The 20,351-nt window shown below is 40.3% G+C and overlaps 1 protein-coding gene across 1 annotated transcript in view; it reads left to right on the forward strand.

The window, feature by feature from the left end:
- The first annotated feature begins 9,880 nt into the window (after positions 1–9,880).
- LOC133764137 (steroid transmembrane transporter SLC22A24-like) overlaps positions 9,881–20,351 on the forward strand; it is a 42,755-nt gene continuing 32,284 nt past the window's right edge. Inside the window, exons 1-4 of the mRNA XM_062197814.1 lie at positions 9,881–10,282; positions 12,601–12,704; positions 14,797–14,951; positions 15,046–15,214. Of these exons, the coding sequence (XP_062053798.1) occupies positions 9,881–10,282; positions 12,601–12,704; positions 14,797–14,951; positions 15,046–15,214 (830 nt within the window). The remainder of the gene's footprint in view (positions 10,283–12,600; positions 12,705–14,796; positions 14,952–15,045; positions 15,215–20,351) is intronic.

Here is a 20,351-nt window from a genome sequence, read left to right on the forward strand (position 1 = left end):
CACCTTCGACAACCTATCAAGGACAGATCCCACATGGGACACAGTGACTCCTGATGTTGATTTAACAATTTAACACTCTTGTTTATGGCGTCAGTAATCTCCCTAGGCTCTAGCCATGAATTGCCGAGCCTATGGAAGCCTTTAGGGTTCGCTGACTTCGATCCTATTCTGACAAGGCCATAGTCAAAGTGGAAGTTCTCTCCTCCCTTCAGAGAAAAGTACCTCCTGCTTTGATGGCCCTGTTCTTTCCACTGGGATCACACTTGCTGAGATCCTTCATTTAGGTCTTCTTCTTCTTCTTCATCTTTTTTCTTTTTTTTTCCCCAGCGTGTCTTGGCTTTCCATGCCAAAAATACTCTCATAGGCTCTTCAGCCAGATCCAAATGCCTTAAGAGCTGATTCTGAGGCCAGAGTGCTATTTAGGACATCTGTCATTCTATGAGTCTGCTGTGTCTCTCCCTTCCCATGTTGGATCCTTCTCTCCCTTTTTTTATCAGTTAGTATTAGCAGACATTAATCTTGTTTGTGTGATCCCTTTGACTCTTAGGCCTATCAGTGTGATCAGTTGTGAACTGAAATTGATCACCTGGGCTGGTGAGATGGCATTGGTACATGCCACCTTGATGGGATTATATTGGAAACCCCTGGCACTTTTCTAACTCCATCATTTGGGGCAAATCCAATTGAGCATTTCCCCTATTGTACATCTCCTCCCTCTCTTTTTATCATTCTTATATTTAACTGGGATCACTTTTCAGTTAAGAGTTAGACACCTCAGAATAATTGTATGTTAATTACAGAGTTTACAAAAAAATACTAAAATGGATAAAGTGTTACATTGTACATCAACAGTCAGCACCATAGCTGATCAAGTCACTAATTCTCATAGTGTCCATTACACTTCCACAGGTTACCCTTTGGTGCTCAGTTAGTTGTCACCGATCAGGGAAAACAAATGATATTTGTTTCTTTGGGACTAGCTTAATTCACTTACCATGATGCTTTCCAGATTGCTCATCTTGTTGCAAATGACTGGGTTTCATTGTTTTTGACTGCTGTATAGTATTCCATAGAGTACATGTCCCATAATTTCTTTATCCAGTCTACTGTTGATGGGCATATGGGTTGGTTCCAGGTCTTAGCTATTGTGAATTGAGCTGCAATAAACATTAATGTACAGATGGCTTTTTTGTTTGCCAATTTAATTTCTTTTGGGTAAATTCCAAGGAGTGGGATGGCTGGGTTGAATGGTAGGGTTATGTTCAGGTTTCTGAGGAATCTCCAGACTGACTTCCATAGTGGCTTAACCAGTTTGTGTTCCCACCAACAGTGGGTTAGTGTCCCTTTTTCCCCACATTCCTCTCCAGCATCTATTGTTGGTTGATTTCTGAATGTGAGCCATTCTAACCGGGGTGAGGTGAAACCTCATTGTGGTTTTGATTTACATTTCTCTGATGGCTAGTGATCTTGAACATTTTTTCATGTGTCTGTTGGCCATTTAGATTTCCTCTTTGGAAAGATGTCTGTTGAGGTCTTTGGCCCATCTCTTAAGTGGATTGTTTGTTTTGATGTTGTGGAGTTTCTTGATTTCTTTGTAGATTCTGGTTATCAACCCTTTATCTGTTGCATAGTTTGCAAATATTTTTCCCATTCTGTCGGTTTCCTATTCACTTTCTTGACTGTTTCTTTTGCAGTAGAGAAACTTCTCAGTTCGATGCAATCCCAAATGTTAAATTTGGCTTTGACTGCCTGTGCTCCTGGGGTCTTTTCCAAGAACTCTTTGCCTGTGCCTATATCTTGCAGGGTTTCTCCAATGCTCTCTAATAATTTGATGGTGTCTGGTCATAGATTTAAGTTTTTGATCCATGTTGAGTGAATTTTTGTGTAAGGTGAAAGGTAGGGATCTTGCTTCATGATTCTGCACATGGAAATCCAGTTTTACCAGCACCATTTATTGAATAGACAGTACTTACTCCAGGGATTGGTTTTGGATCCTTGATCAAATATGAGTTGGCTGTAGATGTTTGGGTTGATTTCTGGTATTTCTATTCTGTTCCATTGGTCTATCCATCTGTTTCTGTACCAGTACCATGCTGTTTTGATAACAACTGCCCTGTAGTATGTCCTGAAATCTGGTATTGTGATGCCTCCGGCTTTGTTTTTGTTGTACAAGATTGGTTTAGCTATTCAAGGTCTCCTGTGCCTCCATATGAATTTCAGCATCATTTTTTCCAGATCTGAGAAGATGGCCTTTGGTATTTTGATTGGTATTGCATTTAATGTATAAATTGATTTTGGGAGAATGGACATTTTGATGATGTTGATTCTTCCAATCCATGAGCATGGAAGATTCCTCCATTTTTGGTATCCTCTTCTATTTCTTTCTTTAAGTTTTTGTAATTTTCATCGTAGAGATCTTTAATGTCCTTGGTTAAGTTTATTCCAAGGTATTTGATTGTTTTTTTAGCTATTGAGAATGGGATTGAACTTAGAAGTTCTTTCTCAGCCGTGGCATTGTCTGTGTATACAAAGGCTGTTGATTTTTGTGCATTGATTTTATATCCTGCTACTTTGCCAAACTCTTCGATGAGTTCCAGTAGTCTCTTAGTAGAGTTCTTTGGGTCCCCTAAATAAAGAATCATATCGTCTGCAAAGAGGGATAGTTTGAGTTCTTCCTTCCCAATTTGTATCCCTTTCACTTCTTTTTCTTGCCTAATAGGTCTGGCTAAAACTTCCAGAACTATATTGAATAGCAGTGGTGAGAGTGGGCATCCCTGTCTGGTATCAGATCTCAGTGCAAATGCTTCCAACTTTTCCCCCTTCAATAGGATATTGGCTGTAGGTTTTTCATAAATTGCTTTGATTGTATTGAGGAATGTTCCTTTTATATCCAGTTTGCTTAGGGTTTTCATCATGAAAGGGTGTTGTATTTTATCAAATGCTTTCTCTGCGTCTATTGAGAGAATCATATGGTTTTTCTTCTGCAGTCTGTTAATGTGGTGTATCACGTTGATTGTTTTGCGAACATTGAACCATCCCTGCTACCAGGGATCAATCCCACTTGGTCTGGGTGGGTGATCTTTCTAATGTGATGTTGCATTCTATTGGCCAGAATTTTATTGAGTATTTTTGCATCTATATTCATCAGGGATATTGGTCTGTAATTCTCTTTCAATGCTGCATCTTTTTCCAGCTGAGGAATTAAGGTGATGCTGGCTTCATAGAAAGAATTTGGGAGGATTCCCTCTTTTTTGATTGTTCTGCATAGTTTGAGAAGAATTAGAGTTTGTTCTTCTTTAAATGTCTGGTAGAATTCAGCCGTGAATCCATCTGGTCCTGGGCTTTTCTTTGCTGGGAGGGCCTTTATTACTGTTTCAATTTCTGTGTCAGTTATGGGTCTGTTTAGGTTTTCTATGTCTTCCTGGCTCAATTTAGGTAGGTTGTATGTGTCCAGGAATCTGTCCATTTCTGATAGATTTCCCTGTTTGCTGGCATACAAGTCCTTGTAGTAATTTCTGATGATTCTTTTTATTTCTGTGGTGTCTGTTGTTATGTTTCCTTTTTCATCTCTAATTGTATTGATTTGGGTCTTTTCTTTTTTTAGTTAGTTGGGCCAATGGGGTGTCAATTTTATTTATTTTTTCAAAAAACCAGCTCCTCGTTTGGCTGATTTTTTGTAATTTTTTTATTCAATCCTGTTATTTCTTCTCTGATTGTAATTATTTCTCTTCTCAAACTAGCTTTGGGTCTGGTTTGCTGCTGATTTTCTAGATCCTTGGGATGACTTGAAAGTTCATCTATTTGGTGCCTCTCCAATTTCTTGATGTAGGCACCTATTGATATAAATTTTCCTCTTAACACTGCTTTTGCTGTATCCCATAGGTTTTGGGTTGTTGTTTTGTTATCCTCATTTACTTCCAGAAAATTTTGATTTCTCTTTTAATTTCTTCTATGACCCATTGTTCATTCAGGAGCATGTTGTTCAGTATCCATGTGTTTGTACGTGCTCTAGGGATTCCCGAGTTGCTAATTTCCAACTTCATTCCTCTTTGGTCTGAGAAGCTGCATGGTATGATTCTAATTCTTTTGAATTTGCTGAGACTTGCTTTATGGCCTAGCATGTGGTCAATCCTAGAGAAGGTTCCATGTACTGCTGAGAAGAATGTAAAGTCTTTCTGTGTAGGATAAAAAGTTCTGTAGATATCTGTTAGATCCATTTGAGCTATAGTGTCATTTAAATCTACTGTCTCCTTGTTGATCTTCTGTCCTGATGATCTGTCTATCTCTGAGAGTGGGGTATTGAAGTCCCCCAGTACTATTGTATTGGGGTCTAAGTCTCCCTTTAAGTCCCTTAACAAGTCTTTTAAATAAGCTGGTGCCCTGTAATTAGGTGCATATACATTGATAATCGTTATATCTTCCTGTTGAATGGATCCCTTAATCATTATATAGTGCCCCTCTTTGTCTCTCTTAACAGTTTTTGTGTTAAAGTTTATGTTGTCCAATATTAAGATGGCTACTCCCGCTCTTTTTTCATTTCTGTTGGCATGGTATATCTTTTTCCAGCCTTTAACTTACAGTCTGTGTGCATCTTTGTTAGAAAGATGTGTTTCTTGTAAGCAGCAGATAGATGGGTTTTGTTCCTTAACCCAATCAGCCAATCGGTGTCTTTTAACTGGATTGTTCAGGCCTTTTATGTTTAATGTGACTATCGATAAGTAGTAACTTTGCCCTATCAATTTTGGGTTTCCTGTGATCTTTTGCTGTGAGGTTTCCTTCCTTTACCTTCTTTCATATTGATGACCATGTTTCTGTGTTTCTGTATGTAACACATCTTTAAGCATCTTTTGCAGGGCTGGACGAGTGGCAACGAATTCTTTCAAGTTCTGTTTGCTGTGAAAGGTCTTTCTTTCACCTTCATTGACAAATGAGAGCTTTGCAGGATATAATATTCTGGGCTGGTAGTTTTTTTCTCTTAGTACCTGGGCTATATCTCGCCATTCTCTCCTAGCTTGTAAGGTTTCTGATGAGAAGTCAGCTGTGAGTCTAATTGGGGATCCTCTGAGAGTGGTCTGATGTTTCTCTGTTGCGCATTTTAAGATCTTTTCTTTATGTTTCACTGTGGTGAGTTTGATTACAGCATGTCGTGGTGAGGATCTCTTTTGGTCATGTTTATTAGGGGTTCTATGAACTTCCTGTACTAAGATGTCTCTGTCCTTCTCCAAACCTGGGAAATTTTCTGCTAGTATCTCACTGAAGATGCCTTCTAATCCTTTCTCCCTCTCCATGCCTTCAGGAACTCCTAGGACCCGAATGTTGGGTTTTTTTAATAGTATCCTGTAGATTCCCGACAATATTTTTTAGATTTCTAATTTCCTCTTCTTTTCTTTGGTTTGCCTGTTTCCTTTCCTGTTCTCTGTCTTCTATTCCGATATTCTCTCTTCTGCTTTGCCCATTCTGTTTTTAAGGCTCTCTAATGTGTTGGGTGTCATTTGATCTATTGAATTCTTCATTTCATTATGGTTTCTCATCACTATCACTGTTTCTTGTTCTACTAGTTGTTTCATTTCATTTTGATTCCTCCTTAATATTTCATTTTCGCGAGGGAGATTTTCTGTCTTGTCCATTAAGGATTTCTGTAGTTCAAGAATTTGTTTTTGAGAGCTTCTTAATGATCTTACCAATTTTTTGAGATCTGCTTCTTGCATTTCTTCTATCTCATCATCTTCATAATCTTGAATCGGGGTGTCTTTTTCATTTGGGGGCATTATAGTGTCTTCCTTGCTCTTGTTACCTTGGTTTCTACGTTTGTTTGGCATCTTGGAGGTGTGGCCAAAGAGCTCTGTTTGGTTCTTCAGTGTTGCCTACGCTAAAGAGTTTGTTTTTCTTATGTAAAGTGGTCCCTGTCTTTGTCTTTCTGGGGTTTGTAAGGAGAGTTCAGTGAGAGGCTAGTGTCCCAGCTGGTTCCCCCTTTTTTTTTCTTCCAATCAGCCTGTTGTAGTTCCCTGTCCCCCCCGCATGAGCTCGGACCACGGTCTAATCTTCGTGGCCAATGTCTCGGGTTACCTTTCCTTCCAGCGCCGGGGCTCAAATTCTGTGGGTGGGCTTCTGTAGCTGGGCTCGCTGTTTCCCAACTCTCGTGGCCCCCGTGTCTGTGGCGTGGCTCAGTGCGGGTCCGGTTGGCATGGCGCGGCGTGGCTGGGTGCTGCTAGGTGCGGTTCAGCGCGGCTCCGTGCAGCTCGGCAGGGCTCGGCGCGGCTCGGTGCAGTAGTGGGCCGCCTTGCTCTCCTCGTAGGTCCTCCGTGTCACATCCACTAGATCCAGAAGAGTTTCCTTTGCAGTTTTTTCCTCTGAGTCTCTTCTTAAGGGTACAGTAACTCCACCCTTGTTAAAATTTCTTTTCCCAAACTGTTGTGTGCGCTCTCACTCTTCCGCCATCTTGGCTCCACCCCCTAACACATCTTTAAGCATCTTTTGCGGGACTGAACGAGTGGCGACAAATTCTTTCAATTTCTGTTTGCTATGAAAGGTCTTTATTTCACCTTCATTCACAAATGAGAGCTTTGCAGGATATAATATTCTGGGCTGGCAGTTTTCTTCTCTTAGTACCTGGGCTATATCTCACCATTCCCTCCTAACCTGTAGGGTTTCTGATGAGAAGCCTGCTGTGTCAGATTGGAGATCCTCTGAGAGCAATCTGATGTTTCTATCTTGCACATTTGAGAATCTTTTCTTTATGTTTCACTGTGCTGAGTGTGATTAAAACGTGCTGTGGTGAGGATCTCTTTTGGTCATATTTACTGGGGGTTCTAAGTGCTTCCTGTACTTGGATGTCTCTGTCCTTCTCCAGATGTGGGAAGTTTTCTGCTAGTATCTCACTAAACAGGCCTTCTAATCCTTTCTCTCTCCCCTTGGCTTCAGGAACTCCTAGAACCTGAATGTTGAGTTTTTACATAGTATTCTTTAGATTCCCAACAATATTTTTTAGATTTCTAATTTCCTCTTCTTTTCTTTGGTTTGACTGCATACTTTCCTGTGCTCTGTCTTCTAAGTCAGATATTGTTTCTTCTACCTCACTGATTCAGTAATTAAGGATCTCTAATTTGTTTATCATTTGATCTATTGAATTCTTCATTTCATTTTGATTTCTCTTCCATATCACAATTTCATGTTCTACTAGATTTTTTTTGACAGGCAGAGTGGACAGTGAGAGAGAGAGACAGAGAGAAAGGTCTTCCTTTGCCATTGGTTCACCCTTCAATGGCCACCGTGGCTGGCGCACTGTTGCTGGCGCACTGGGCTGATCCGAAGGCAGGAGCCAGGTGCTTCTCCTGGTCTCCCATGTGGGTGCAGGGCCCAAGCACTTGGGCCATCCTCCGCTGCACTCCTGGACCACAGCAGAGAGCTGGACTGGAAGAGGGTAACCGGGACAGAATCCAGTGCCCCGACCTGGACTAGAACTCGGTGTGCCGGCTCCTCAGGCAGAGGATTATCCTATTGAGCCACGGCACCGGCCTACTAGATTCTTCATTTCATTTTGATTCCTTCTTAAGATTTCATTTACATAAGAGATATTTTCTGTCCTATCCAGTATGGATCTCTGTAGTTCATGAATTTGTTTTTGAAAACTTCTGAATGTTCCTATCTTAAATTTTTTGAAATCTGTATCTTGCATTTCTTCTATCTCATCATCTTCATAATCTTGAATTGGAGTGTCATGTTCATTTGTGGGTGTCATAATGTCTTCCTTGTACTTGTTTCCTCAGTTTCTGCATTTGCTGTTTGGCATTGTGGAGATATTCTTTGGTTTCTTCTTCTTTATTTTCCATGCTGTGGTGGCTTTTCTCATTATACAATGACTCTTGATTAAGTGGACTGTCTGTTTTTGGTGAATCTCTAGAGGCTTTTGGTGGATGTGGCCAGAGAGCTCTGTACAGTTCTTCAGGGTTAAGGGTATGCCAAAGGTGACACACCCAGGTTTGGCATGGTAAATCAATCTCTCTCTCTCTCTCTCTCTCTCTCTCTCTCTCTCTTTTATTTCAAGGGAAGTAATTCCACTCAGCTGAGCTCTTCTCCTTGATGGCATTCAGTTCTGAGCACTAGCCCCAGTGAGTATAATATTTGTCTGCTCTGTCCAAAGGACCACACAAAGGATCTGTGCAGTCCTCAGTGTAAGCTCAGATTCTGTTGCAAACTCCCACTTGGTATCCAAGGCTGCCTCAATTGGTGGGGTCTCCCACCAAGACTACTCAAGTCTCAGCTACACCATGAGTTCTCCCACACACTCTCAGTTTTTTTCCACAGTCTCTGTCATAAGCTCCACACATTCACAAGGTCTAAATCTCCTGCTATTTCTCTCCACCAGAGTCAGGTTTTTCTGCTTGGCTGAGGGCAGGTGCAGCCCTGAGGTGGCGCAGCTGTTACGTATGTCCAAAATGGCACCTGCTCTATTGTCTTCCCCGCCTTTGTAAGGTGAGTGGAGAGAGAATCATGTCCGTGCTAGTCCTTCTCTCCATTAGATAGGCTGGTGTACTTTCCCCCATGGGGCTTCAAGCCAGGTTCCCTCTGGGCTCTTCCTGCTGCTTTTCTGCCAGTGTCTTGGACTACTGAGCTTTCACCTCCCTGCCTTTCCAGTGCTGGTGCCTAGACTCAGCAGCTGGGGTCCAGAGCCATGGGCACCCATGCCTACCATGTAGGTCCACTGTGTCCCACTAATTCTAAAAGAGTTTTGTCTGCAGTTTTTTCCCTAGCTCTTCCCTGAGACTAAAGTGTCTCCACTTTTATTAAACTATCTTTTCCTGGACTATCAGTAAGCTCCCTCCCTATTCTGCCGTCTTGGAACCTCATGAGTGTCAATTGCTAAATCAACAACAGGAGTCACTGTGCACTTGTTCCCCATGTAGGACCTCCATCCTTAGCGTGTTGTACTATGAGAATTAATGGTAAAAGAAGTCTTCAAACAGTGCTTTACATTTTGTGTGTCTGTGTAGGTGCAAATTGTTGAAATCTTTCCTTAGTATGGAGTTGATCTTCTGTATAGAAAGATAATTAAAAATGAATCTTAATGAAGAATGGGATGGGAAATGAGTAGGAGGTGAGATGGTTGTGGATTGGAGGGTGGGTAGAGGTGAGCAACAGCTATAATCCAAAGGTTGAAATTACAAAATTTATATTTAATGAATAAAAGCTTTCTATAGAAAAAGAGCAGTGACTTGATCAGCCCTTGTCCTGACAATTGAGGAACAATTACTATTTTATTCTTTTTAGCAAAAATCTTAAAATCACTGTCATGGTATAAGATGAACTGAAGCAGAATTTCAGTTACCAGCAGTCAGCATTTCCAGTCAACATTCCACTTTGCTTTCTTTTAACTAAAGAGTCTTTTCATTAACTTTGAGTCAAAATACATTTCTAACCAAAAAAAAGCCCTGCTCTGATGCTTGAGAGACACACCATCAGACACTTCACTTGTGAGTCTCCAACAACAATTCTCTGAAAATAAGTACAGACATTGAGCATGTCTACTTTAGGTCAAATGGAGATTCCATCCAGCTGAAAGTCTGCTCCACTCTCGCAAAATTCAGGGGTCACGATCATTCATGGAGAAGTGTTGTAGCAGGATCAGTCATCAATAACTGACGTCTCTCGACCAAATAATTATATCTGTGACTATTTTTTAACCTGTTGGCTGCCAAAATCAAAGAACTTGTGGAAACTCCTGTCTCTGCTCTTCTGCAGTGCTGAGACCAGGCCTATTGAGAAAGTGGAGCCAAGATCAACACAGCACTAGAGGACTTGGTGAAAGGAAACATTTTCTTCCTCTGAACTTATCTCCGTAGAGTCACTGTGCTTCACCTTGGAGATAACCTGCTCAGCCTCAATGGCCTTCGATATGCTCCTGGAACAAGCTGGAGATCTGGGGAGATTTCAGATCCTTCAGATTGCTCTCTTTTTTGTCACCAGTATGATAACATACCCTCATGTTCTGTTGGAGAACTTCACTGCAGCCATCCCTGGGCATCGCTGCTGGGTCCCCCTCCTGGACAACCACACGGCCTCTGGCAATGACTCTGACATCCTCAGCCAAGACGCCCTCCTGAGAGTCTCCATCCCACTGGACTCAAACCTGAGGCCAGAGAAGTGCCGTCGCTTCACCCACCCCCAGTGGCAGCTCCTTCATCTGAACGGGACCTTCCCCAATGTAAGTGAGTCAGACACAGAGCCCTGTGTGGATGGCTGGGTGTACGATCAGAGCTCCTTCTACTCCACCATTGTGACTAAGGTAAGAGTCCTCATTAAACCTTTTTTTTTTTAGAGAAGTGATGTGAATTGAAGGTATTTGTAGTTAACACAAAGAATTGGCTGGCACTTCTTTTATCAATTTCCCTTATCAAATTAAGAGAGTCACTTTCTTCATAGAAAGTATAAATTGCTTATCTGCACCACAATATTCAAGTGTACTATTATGGAGGTCAATGAATTGAACAAATTATACCTCAACCTACTACTATATCATTTTGTATAGAGAGTATAACCCTAAGGTTAAAAATAATTGAAGTGCTACATGCAAAATGTTATGCTAGGTCAGTGCTACTCAGTACTGATCGCAAAACTGATGCACAGTGCAAGAAAATCAGAACCTATATACATAGGATCCAGGCATCAGTCCTGTTGAAGCTCTTTAGCTGATTAGATGAGTGGCCAATACAAATGGCCAACAGATATGTGGGGGAAATAGTCAATATTACTAGCTCTCACAGAAATGAAAATAAAATCAAAACCACAATGAGATATCGCCTACTCCAGTTAGAATGGATATTATCAAAAAGGCAAAACGTAACTTTGGCTGGCATGAATGTGGAAGAAAATGAACTCTTACACACTATTGCTGGAATGTACATTGGTTCAGCCATTATGGACAACAGTAAAAAACTTCCTCAAATACTAGCAAGAAAACTGACATATGATTTAGCAAACTCACCACTGGGTATATATCCATAAGACATGAAATCATTAGTTCAAAAAGTCATCTCTGTTCCACCATGGTCATTGCTCTTCACAGTAGCCAGGATTTGATATCAACCAGGTTTCCATCATCACATGACTTAATAAATATGGGTGCCAACATTGTGGTTGAGTGGGTTAAGATGCTACCTGCAAAGCCAGCATCCAATGTAAGCTCTGATATCTTGGCCCACTGCTCCACCTCTCTGCTAATGCTCCTGGGAAACCAGAAGAACATGTGCCAGGTGCTTAGGCCCCTGAGACGGAGTTCCAGATCCTGGCTTTTGCCCCATCTCAGCCCTAGCTTTTACAGCCATTTGTGGAGTGAACCAGTGGATGGAAGATTTTTCTCTGTGTGTGTCTTTCTCTAACACTCTGTTGCTCTGATTTCAAATATGTAATAAGTTAATATTTTCTAAAGGAAATGGAATTCCCTCAGTTATTTAAAAAGAATGAAATCCTGTCATTTGCATCAAACTGAATAAAAATGAAAGACATCATGTTCATGGAAATAAGTCAGAAACAGGAAGACAAATGTTACATGTTCTTCCTCATATATGGGAGCTAAAATAAACCTCAATGTAAAAATAGTTGTTGATTACTATAGGTTGGGAGAGATGAAAAACACAGAGGGATTTTGGATTTTAAAAACTACAGGTAAAATTTGGAGTTGCTAATGAGTAGTGGCAAATATATTTGATGTTAAAAATAGTGGAAGCTGGGGCCGGCGCCATGGCTCACTTGGTTAATCCCCCGCCTGTGGCACTGGCATCCCATATAGGCATCAGGTTCTAGTCCTGGTTGCACCTCTCACCTCTTCCAGTCCTCTGCTGTGGCCTGGGAGGGCAGTGGAGGATGGCCCAAATGCTTGGGCCCCTGCACTTGCATGGGAGACCAGGAGGAAGCACATGGCCCTGGCTTGGATCGGCGCAGCGCTGGCCGTAGCGGACATTTGGAGAGTGAACCAATGAAAGGAAGACTTTTCTCTTTCTCTCTCTCACTGTCTATAACTCTACCTGTCAAATAAATTTTAAAAAATGGAAGCAGGGAATGGGCTATATGGGAACTTTTCACATGACTAAAATTCTAGGTTTATTTTTTTAAAACATCTAAAATGAAATATTTTAAAAAGAAAAACCATTTTATAATAATTAAGCATAAATTATTGAATAACATGTTAGTGACATGATGAAGGAAAAAACTGGATTTTCCTAAGTATATAAATTTTGGTAATTTAAGTTTCTTAAAATTACATTTTATGTGATTTTAATTTGGCACCTCACAAATGTGTTGAACAATAATACAGTAAATGGATTTGGAGCTCTAGGAGAAAAATGACTGAAGTCGTGTACACACATGGTAACAGATTATCAGACGGGTAGGAGGTAAAAGAGGCAGTGCCATTTGAAAGGTTGATATAAGTTTCAGTAATTCTAGAGTGTGGGCAACCAGAGGGAAGTGACTGTAGATGAAATTGGAGAAGAAGGAGAACCCCGTAGCAGGAGCTCGTGTGTATCATATGGAGGAGTTTGTGGCCAGGCTCCACCAAAGGGCTGAAGCTCTTCTAAAACTCTGCTGTGCTGCCTTCCTCTTCAGTGGGACCTCGTCTGTGAGTCTCAGTCACAAAAATCAGTGGTTCAAACCCTGTTCATGAGTGGGTCGCTGCTGGGAAGTCTGATATTTGGCTATCTTTCAGACAGGTAAGTGTCACCTCACTTTATTTTGGGTTGTTGATCACATGATCCGCACATCATTTATTTTAGAAGACTTTGGTAAGCTCACACTGTGCCCTTTATGTTGCGCTACTTACTCACCTTTTGATTTCAAGGAGCTACAAAAATAAGCAGGTTTGCTACATGACCTGGATATTATAATTTGTTATGACAAATAGATTCATTGTGTGCATAATAGGAGACATAAAAAGACATCTAAATAAGATTCAAGCAAGTTTCATGAGTGATTTTCAAAGCATATTGAAGGGTGTGCAATTTCTGAGTTGGAGTGAGTTCAATACAAGGATAAGTAGAGAATTTGAGGCATGTTCAAAAGCACAAAATTGTGAAAGAATGTTATTGGCCTTGGCGATGATATGAAACACCTGGAACCTGTGAGGTCACTGATGGTGGACACTTGTAGACTGCCATCACTTTGTGTCTGCAGCATAGATGCACATATACAGTGGGTAGTCATTCTTGTAAAATCTCTTGTTGCGAAGCAATTTGGGGTATGTGTGTTGCTAAACCTGACAGCATAACCTGAGAGCTGATCCTTGTGAAATAGCTACAATAGGTATTGTTTGCAACAATAAAATATAGATAATCTTAAGAAATTATGGTGACATGGTTTGGTATAAGAAGTTAGAGATTCTGTGTGTCCTGGAACAGCCTCTCCTGAAGGAGACAACCTGTCACTCAGGGTGTCTCTTACTAGAATATCCAGAGAACTATAGACGCTCATTGCCATCCTGTTGTCTTAGTTAAAAGCTATGACTTTGAGCTTACACAGTTACATATTACATGTACAGAATTAACTCGCCCCTAGCTTTCCATTCTGTCTATTCCCTTATTCTGTTGACTTTCCACTACTAACTTTTCTCCAACTCTGCCCTGGGAATGTGGTCCCTCCCCTATTCTTCTGGTATCTTCCTGTGGTCAAAGTCAGCATGTATTTCCCTGTTTAACCATCTGAGATCTCTGCCCCTAGTTTCAAACACCAACCTCAGTACTACAATTGAAATTGCAGAATCAGTGGGTGAGCAAATGAATGAAAGAGTTTAGATAATATCTGAATAAGTTTTCTTGAAACGTAAGTTTACGTTACACTTTTAAGCAGTATAATTTTAAAATATGACATATTCATGAGTTTATTTGTTAAGGTGTGTTTGTTTACATTACTAAAAGGCTGTTAAGATGAGAGAGATCTTCCAGTGTTGGTTCGTATCCCAAACACCCCAAACAGCCAAGGTTGTACCAGGGTGAAGTCAGGAGCCCAGAAATCTTTCTGGGTCTCCCGTATGTTCAGCAGTCACCCAAGTACTAGAGCCATCATTGGCTGGCTTCCAAGATGCATTGTCAGAAAGCTGCATGAGAAACAGAATGTCTGGTACTCAAAGTAGCAGTCCTACTTGGAAGGCTGGCATCCCAACTGACAGCTTAACCATTGCAAAAAACAAGCTATCATCACATGCATCAATATCCAGGATACAATATATATAATATAGGATCACATGTTATATTGTTCCTATTTTTAAATAAGAAACCAATCATATCAATATATGGTATTTTAAGTTTTAAATTATATGCTTTATTGGGAGTAGGGGCTAACAGAATGCACAAATTGGGATTCATTTCTAGAACAATGTTCTATTTGATGAGGGACTGGTTTAATGGGTACCTTATTTTATAAAAGGCTTCGTGTTGATAGTTCAGAGACAAAGCACAGATCTCTTGATTTCATTCATCACTGGTCTAAACACAAGGCAAAAACTCACTATATTCAATGCATACATTTGTATAACGAACTTTTGGGATAACTTCTCATATTTCATTGTCTTTCATATGGCTTCATATGGAGAAAGTCTTCCTGGTGATTGTTCACTGATAGAGTTGATAATGGTCGTGTATGGACTGAGAGGATCACATCTGTGATTTCTGCTTTTCACAAATATAATTATTCCACTAGCCTTCAATGCAGTGTTCCAAATGTGAAACATTTATCATGATTTTTAAGATGTGCTATTTTTTTTCCTTTTCTCCACACATTATTTCCTTCCTAAATAATCTTATTTCTTAGGTATGGAAGGAAGGGGGTTTACATATGGTGTCTCCTCCAGATGGCCATCATGGACACCTGTGCCACCTTTGCTCCCACCTTCCTCATCTTCTGCATTCTACGCTTCTTGGCCGGATTTTCTATCATAGTTGTTTTGTCCAACTCTACCATTCTTGGTAAGTTAACAATTTAAGAGTTTCGTTGTATCTATGTCTTGAATTGACCTTGAAATTGACCTTTGACTGAAATAATTATGTATTTATTTTTCAGTATCAGAGTGGACAGTTGCCAAGTCACAATACATAGGACTAACACTGATGTTGTGTGCCTATGGCATTGGACAGATACTCTTGGGAGGATTAGCTTTTGCCATTCGAGACTGGCACACACTGCATCTGACTGTGTCTATACCCTTGTTTGTCCTCTCCTTGTTCTCAAGGTATGTACAACCATGGGGTGGCTATTGTGGGAACACACAGGAAAATGTTGACATTTAACATGTTTGATACTAGCCTGACACTGAGCCATGGTCTCTTAATAACCATTGAACTACTTGAAATGCAGAAGAAGGAAGAGAATGGGACTTCAAAATTGAGACTGGGACTTGGTAGTCAACATTTCAGTACAGTAGAAAGAACTATTTATGAAATTATTTTAATATAAAATAATATGTATGGAGTCATGAAGCAAAGACATTAATTATGTAACTTGGAAGGCACTATCATGGAGATTGTGTGGAGTCTCTTGTCTGTGTAAGTGATATTGCACTAAAAACAATATGTTTCTCTCCATAAGTGTTTGACATAAGAACAGTATGCTTTCTCCAGCATAGAGAATTCGCGTGGAGGCAACTTCTAGGAAAATTAAAGAAAAAGACCTCCAAAAATTGGCCCCTTTATACAAACAAAAATACATAAAAAACATAGTAAGAATCACCATTTTCAGGCCCGCAGTGATTCAGTGAATCTTTCATTCGAGAAAAAAATACCTAAATCCCATTAGAATAGTTAATTTTGAGTATTTAAAAAATATCCAAATTTTATTTCCTACTCTCCATATATGGTATAGCCTTGAAGAAAAATTTAATCGTGTATATCTTGGTATTAGCAGGAATAGAGTTTGAGTTATTTGATAGCCTCACTCACAGTAAGTTGTCGTTATTTGACCTGTCTGGTGATTTACCTAAAACTCATTTCAAAGACTATTTGACTTGACTTTGACTTGCCCATGATGGAAAAAAAAAAAAAAACAGCTAGTTCACTGGAGTGTCTGACGCAGACTTCTGGAGGGGAGAAGGGAAGTGACAGTGATGTCGCAAGCACAGAGATACACAAGGGCCTTATAAAAGGGAAACTAAGACCACAGCATTCAGAATCCCAACACTCAGAAATCTCTATAGCAGAAGGGACTCTGACAGGAAAATGATCAGCAGGACTCCTACTCAAGCCACAGAAATCTGAAGCCTGTGCTCTGGAGATACCTACAGCCCTCACAAACTGAGGCCTTTTAGGGGAGATTCATTGCCCCTGAGAAATAGCCCAGCCCATGTTAGGCCTTCCTCCACTCTGGCCTTTCATCCACAGTGCCTTCTTGAGTACCCATCCATTCAGGGTCCTTAAACAGCCAACAACTGCACCCAGAAGCTCATCACACCCAGTGCAAAAACCAACTGACTTAGCACACCTATATTCTGAGAGTCCCAGGCAGTATCCAAGCAGGTTGCCTAAAAGCAAAGCCAACTGATGCCCCTGCAGAGCCATCAGGCCTCTGAAGCTTCTTTCAGACCCAAGGAGCTGCCAATCCACCAGTTCTCCATCCTTGGCTTACTGATACCCCAGCCAGCAGCCACGGCTCACATAGAGTGCATGAGCAAAGCTCTGGGGCTGACTCCCCCAGTTGCAGGGTGCAGGGGATCTGTTCTTTGCATTGCCCTGACTCTGACTACAGTGTTGGTAGGAGCAGAATAGACGTGTGCTGTGTGGCTTCATACTGTTGCGTTGGCACTTAGTGCAGGTTCAGGAGAGGCAGAAAGGACAGCAAAGCAGCTCCCCTGCTCCAAGCCTGGCAGCTGCTCACACCACAGTCAGCTCCCCAGCCTGGACTAGGAGTCAGAGGTTGACTGTGGAATTCCCTCTCAGTGAAAATTGTGAGTGCCGGGTGCCTGCTGATTTCTTCCTGCCTCGAATTGATAAGATGGGGACTCACAAGCTGGCAGCTTGCCACACTGTCTGCATGGCTGCTGGAGTGTCTGTCTTCTCTCCTCTTGTCCCTAGAGTCTTTTGTTTTGTTTGTTTTGTTTTGTTTTTTTTTTGTTTTTGTTTTGTTTTGTTTTTGTTTTTGTTTTTGTTTGCTTTTTTGAGAAAATGTCTATAAATCATGGCCCTGGAAACAGTTCATCCTTTGTTCTTTTCATTTCCCAGAGCAGCTTAAGTTATTTGGCCATTGTGGTTCCCCCAGATATCCATATTTCTAAAAAGTTGTACTTTTTTAACATAGGGAATGAGATCCTAGTTTTGTCAATTTGAATGCTAGGATATGAGAGAGAGAGAGAGATTTTCCATTCTTTGGTTCACTCCACAAATGGTTGCAAGGGTTTGCCCTTGGCCAGGGAGAAGCCAGGAGCCAGGAATTCCATCCAGGTCTCCTATATGGACATCAGGGAACCAAGCACTTAGTCTGTCTTCAGCTGCTTTCCCACACACATTACCAGGGAGGTGGATCTGAAGTTTACCCCTCAGGCCTGGAACTGGTTCTCTGATGTGGGATGTCATCATTGCAGGCAGCAGCTAAGCCTCTGCTACATAATGCTGACCTCATTTTTAAATTTTTAATTCCCATATATTGATTGACAATGATTTCTTACCCTCAGTAACTATTTCTAGTGAAGACTTACAGAAAGAAATTTTGAATTTACTCAAAAGCCCAATGCACTAGGTAGATTTTATGAAGCCAAGAACACATGTATTGGAAACATTTACCAGTTTATTTTTTTAAAGATTTATTTATTTGAAAGGCAGGGTTACAGAGATGCAGAGGCAGAGAGAGAGAGAGAGGGTGAGGTCTTCCATCTGCTGTTTCACTCCACAAATGGCCACAAAGGCTGTGGCTGTGAGGATCCAAAGTCGGGAGATTCTTTTGCATCTCCTACGTGGGTTCAGGAGCCCATGGACTTGAGCCATCTTCTCCTGCTATCCCAGGCCATAGCAGAGAGCTGGATCAGAAGTGGAGCAGCTGGGTCTCGAAATGGTGCCTGTAGGGGACACTGGCAGCGCAGGCGGCAGCTTTCACCCACTAAACCATAACACCAACCCCTACAGTTTATTTTTAACAGTTATACTTAGGTTGCCTGAGAAACTTGACAAACATATTTATTGCTCTTGCCAAAGAACAATCCTGAAAGCATCAATTGCATCAAATGTTTATCTTATTATTTGTTCTTAAGTCAAACTTACAGCTTTATAATTCTAAATATCTAACAAACATAAGTCTAACTTTTGTTTGACCAGCAAAAATTCCCTGATGAGTGGCTACAAAAATCCCTTACAAAATGCTACATGATAAAATCCTACCACACCTCAAAAAGATTATTTACCCAGACCAATTGGAATTCATCCCTGGTATGTAGGGATGGTTCAACAGTACAAATCCCTAAATGTGATACATCACATGAGCAAACTGAAGAATAAATATCATGCGATTAACCCAATAGATGAAGAGAAAGCATTTGATAAAGCACACCATCCTTGCATAAAAATAACTTTAAAAATTGGGGGTAGAAGCAAGGCACCTCAACACAAATAAAGCAATATGTGACCAACCTAGAACCAGCATCCTATTGAACAGAAAAAAGCTAGATACACTTCCACTGAGACTAGAAACCATACAAGAATGCATACTTCAACCTTTACTGGTCATATAGTTCCTGAAACTTTAGGCAGAGCCATTAGGCAAGAAAAATATTTAAAGGGATATAAATTTGAAAGACAAGGTCAAATTAACCCTGTTTACTAATGACATGATTCTTTATATAGAGGAACAAGCAGACTCCACTAAGAGACTATTTGATCCCTAAAGAGTTTGGCAAGGTTGCAGTGTACAAAGTTAACACATACAAATCAGTATCATTCGTGTACACTATCAATGCCATGACTGAAAAAGAATTTGTGAGAACAGTCCCACTCACATTAGCTACAAAAAAATTAAATATTTTGGGATAAATTTAAGCAAGGATATGAAAGATCTTAACAAAACATTAAAGAACTAGAAGAAGGCCCAAAAATGGAAAAACTCTTCCATCTTCATGGATTGGAAGAATCAATATCAACAGAATGTCCTTGTTACACAAAATGAATGGATTCAATACGACCTCAGTCAAAATACCAAGGACATTCTTCTGAGATCTAAAACAAGATCCTAAAATTCATATAGAAACATGAAACCCCTGAATCTTAATCAGTGAAAACAAAGCTGGAGGCATCACAATACCAAATTTCTCGACATACTACAGGGTTGTTGTAAACAACATTTCATGATTCTGACAAAAATAGACATGGTGACTATGGATCAGAATAGAAACCCCAGAAATTAATCCATAAATCAACAACTAACTAATCTTTGACAGATGACCTAAAATCACTCTCTGGAGAAAGGATAGTCTCTTCAACAAATGGTGTTGGGAAAATTGGATTTCCACATGCAGCAATTTCAAACAAAACCCATACCTTTACCCTATACTAAAATCACTTCACCATGGAGCAAGACCTGAAATCATCAACGTACTAGAGGAAAGCATTAGTGAAATACTGCAATGTATGGGCCTAGATAAAGACTTCTTAGACAAGACCAAGAAAGCACAGATGATATGAGCAATAATAAACACATGGAATTATATCATTCAATCTAAGAAATTTTTTCACAGCAAAAGTAATACTCAACAAAGTGAAGAGGCAGTGTACAATATGGAAGAAAACATTTGCCAACTATGTAACTGATAAAGGATTAATATCTAGAATAGATAAGGAGCTTAATAAACTCCACAATAACAAAACAAGCAATCCAGTTAAAAAATGGGCAAATGCCATCAATTGGCATTTCAAAGGATGGAATATAAAGTCCAAAGACACATGAAAAAATGCCAGAGGACCACGAGCCATCAGAGAAATGCAAGTAAAACCACAAAAGTCTTTCATCACACCCAAGTATGAGTGACTACCATTCAAAAATCAAAATATAACAAATGCTGATGAGGTGATTGAGAAAAAGGAATCCAAATGCACTGATAGTGGAAATGTAAATTGATATAATCATTATGGAGGACAGTTTGGGGATATTTCAGAAATCTGTAAATAGATCTACCATATGACCCAGCCACCCCACTTCCTAGAATATACCCAAGTAAAATCATCATGCAATGAATTATCTGTACTCCCATATTTATAGCAGCTCAATTCACAGTATCTAAGATGGAATCATGCCAGATGAAATCAACTAATGGCTGGATAAAGAAAATGTGGTATATATGCATGATGGAATACTACTCAGCTGTAAAAAAGAAGGAAATCCAGTCTTTGGCAACC

This window comes from Lepus europaeus, chromosome 7, assembly GCF_033115175.1.
Source record: "Lepus europaeus isolate LE1 chromosome 7, mLepTim1.pri, whole genome shotgun sequence".
NCBI classification, from domain to species: domain Eukaryota; kingdom Metazoa; phylum Chordata; class Mammalia; order Lagomorpha; family Leporidae; genus Lepus; species Lepus europaeus.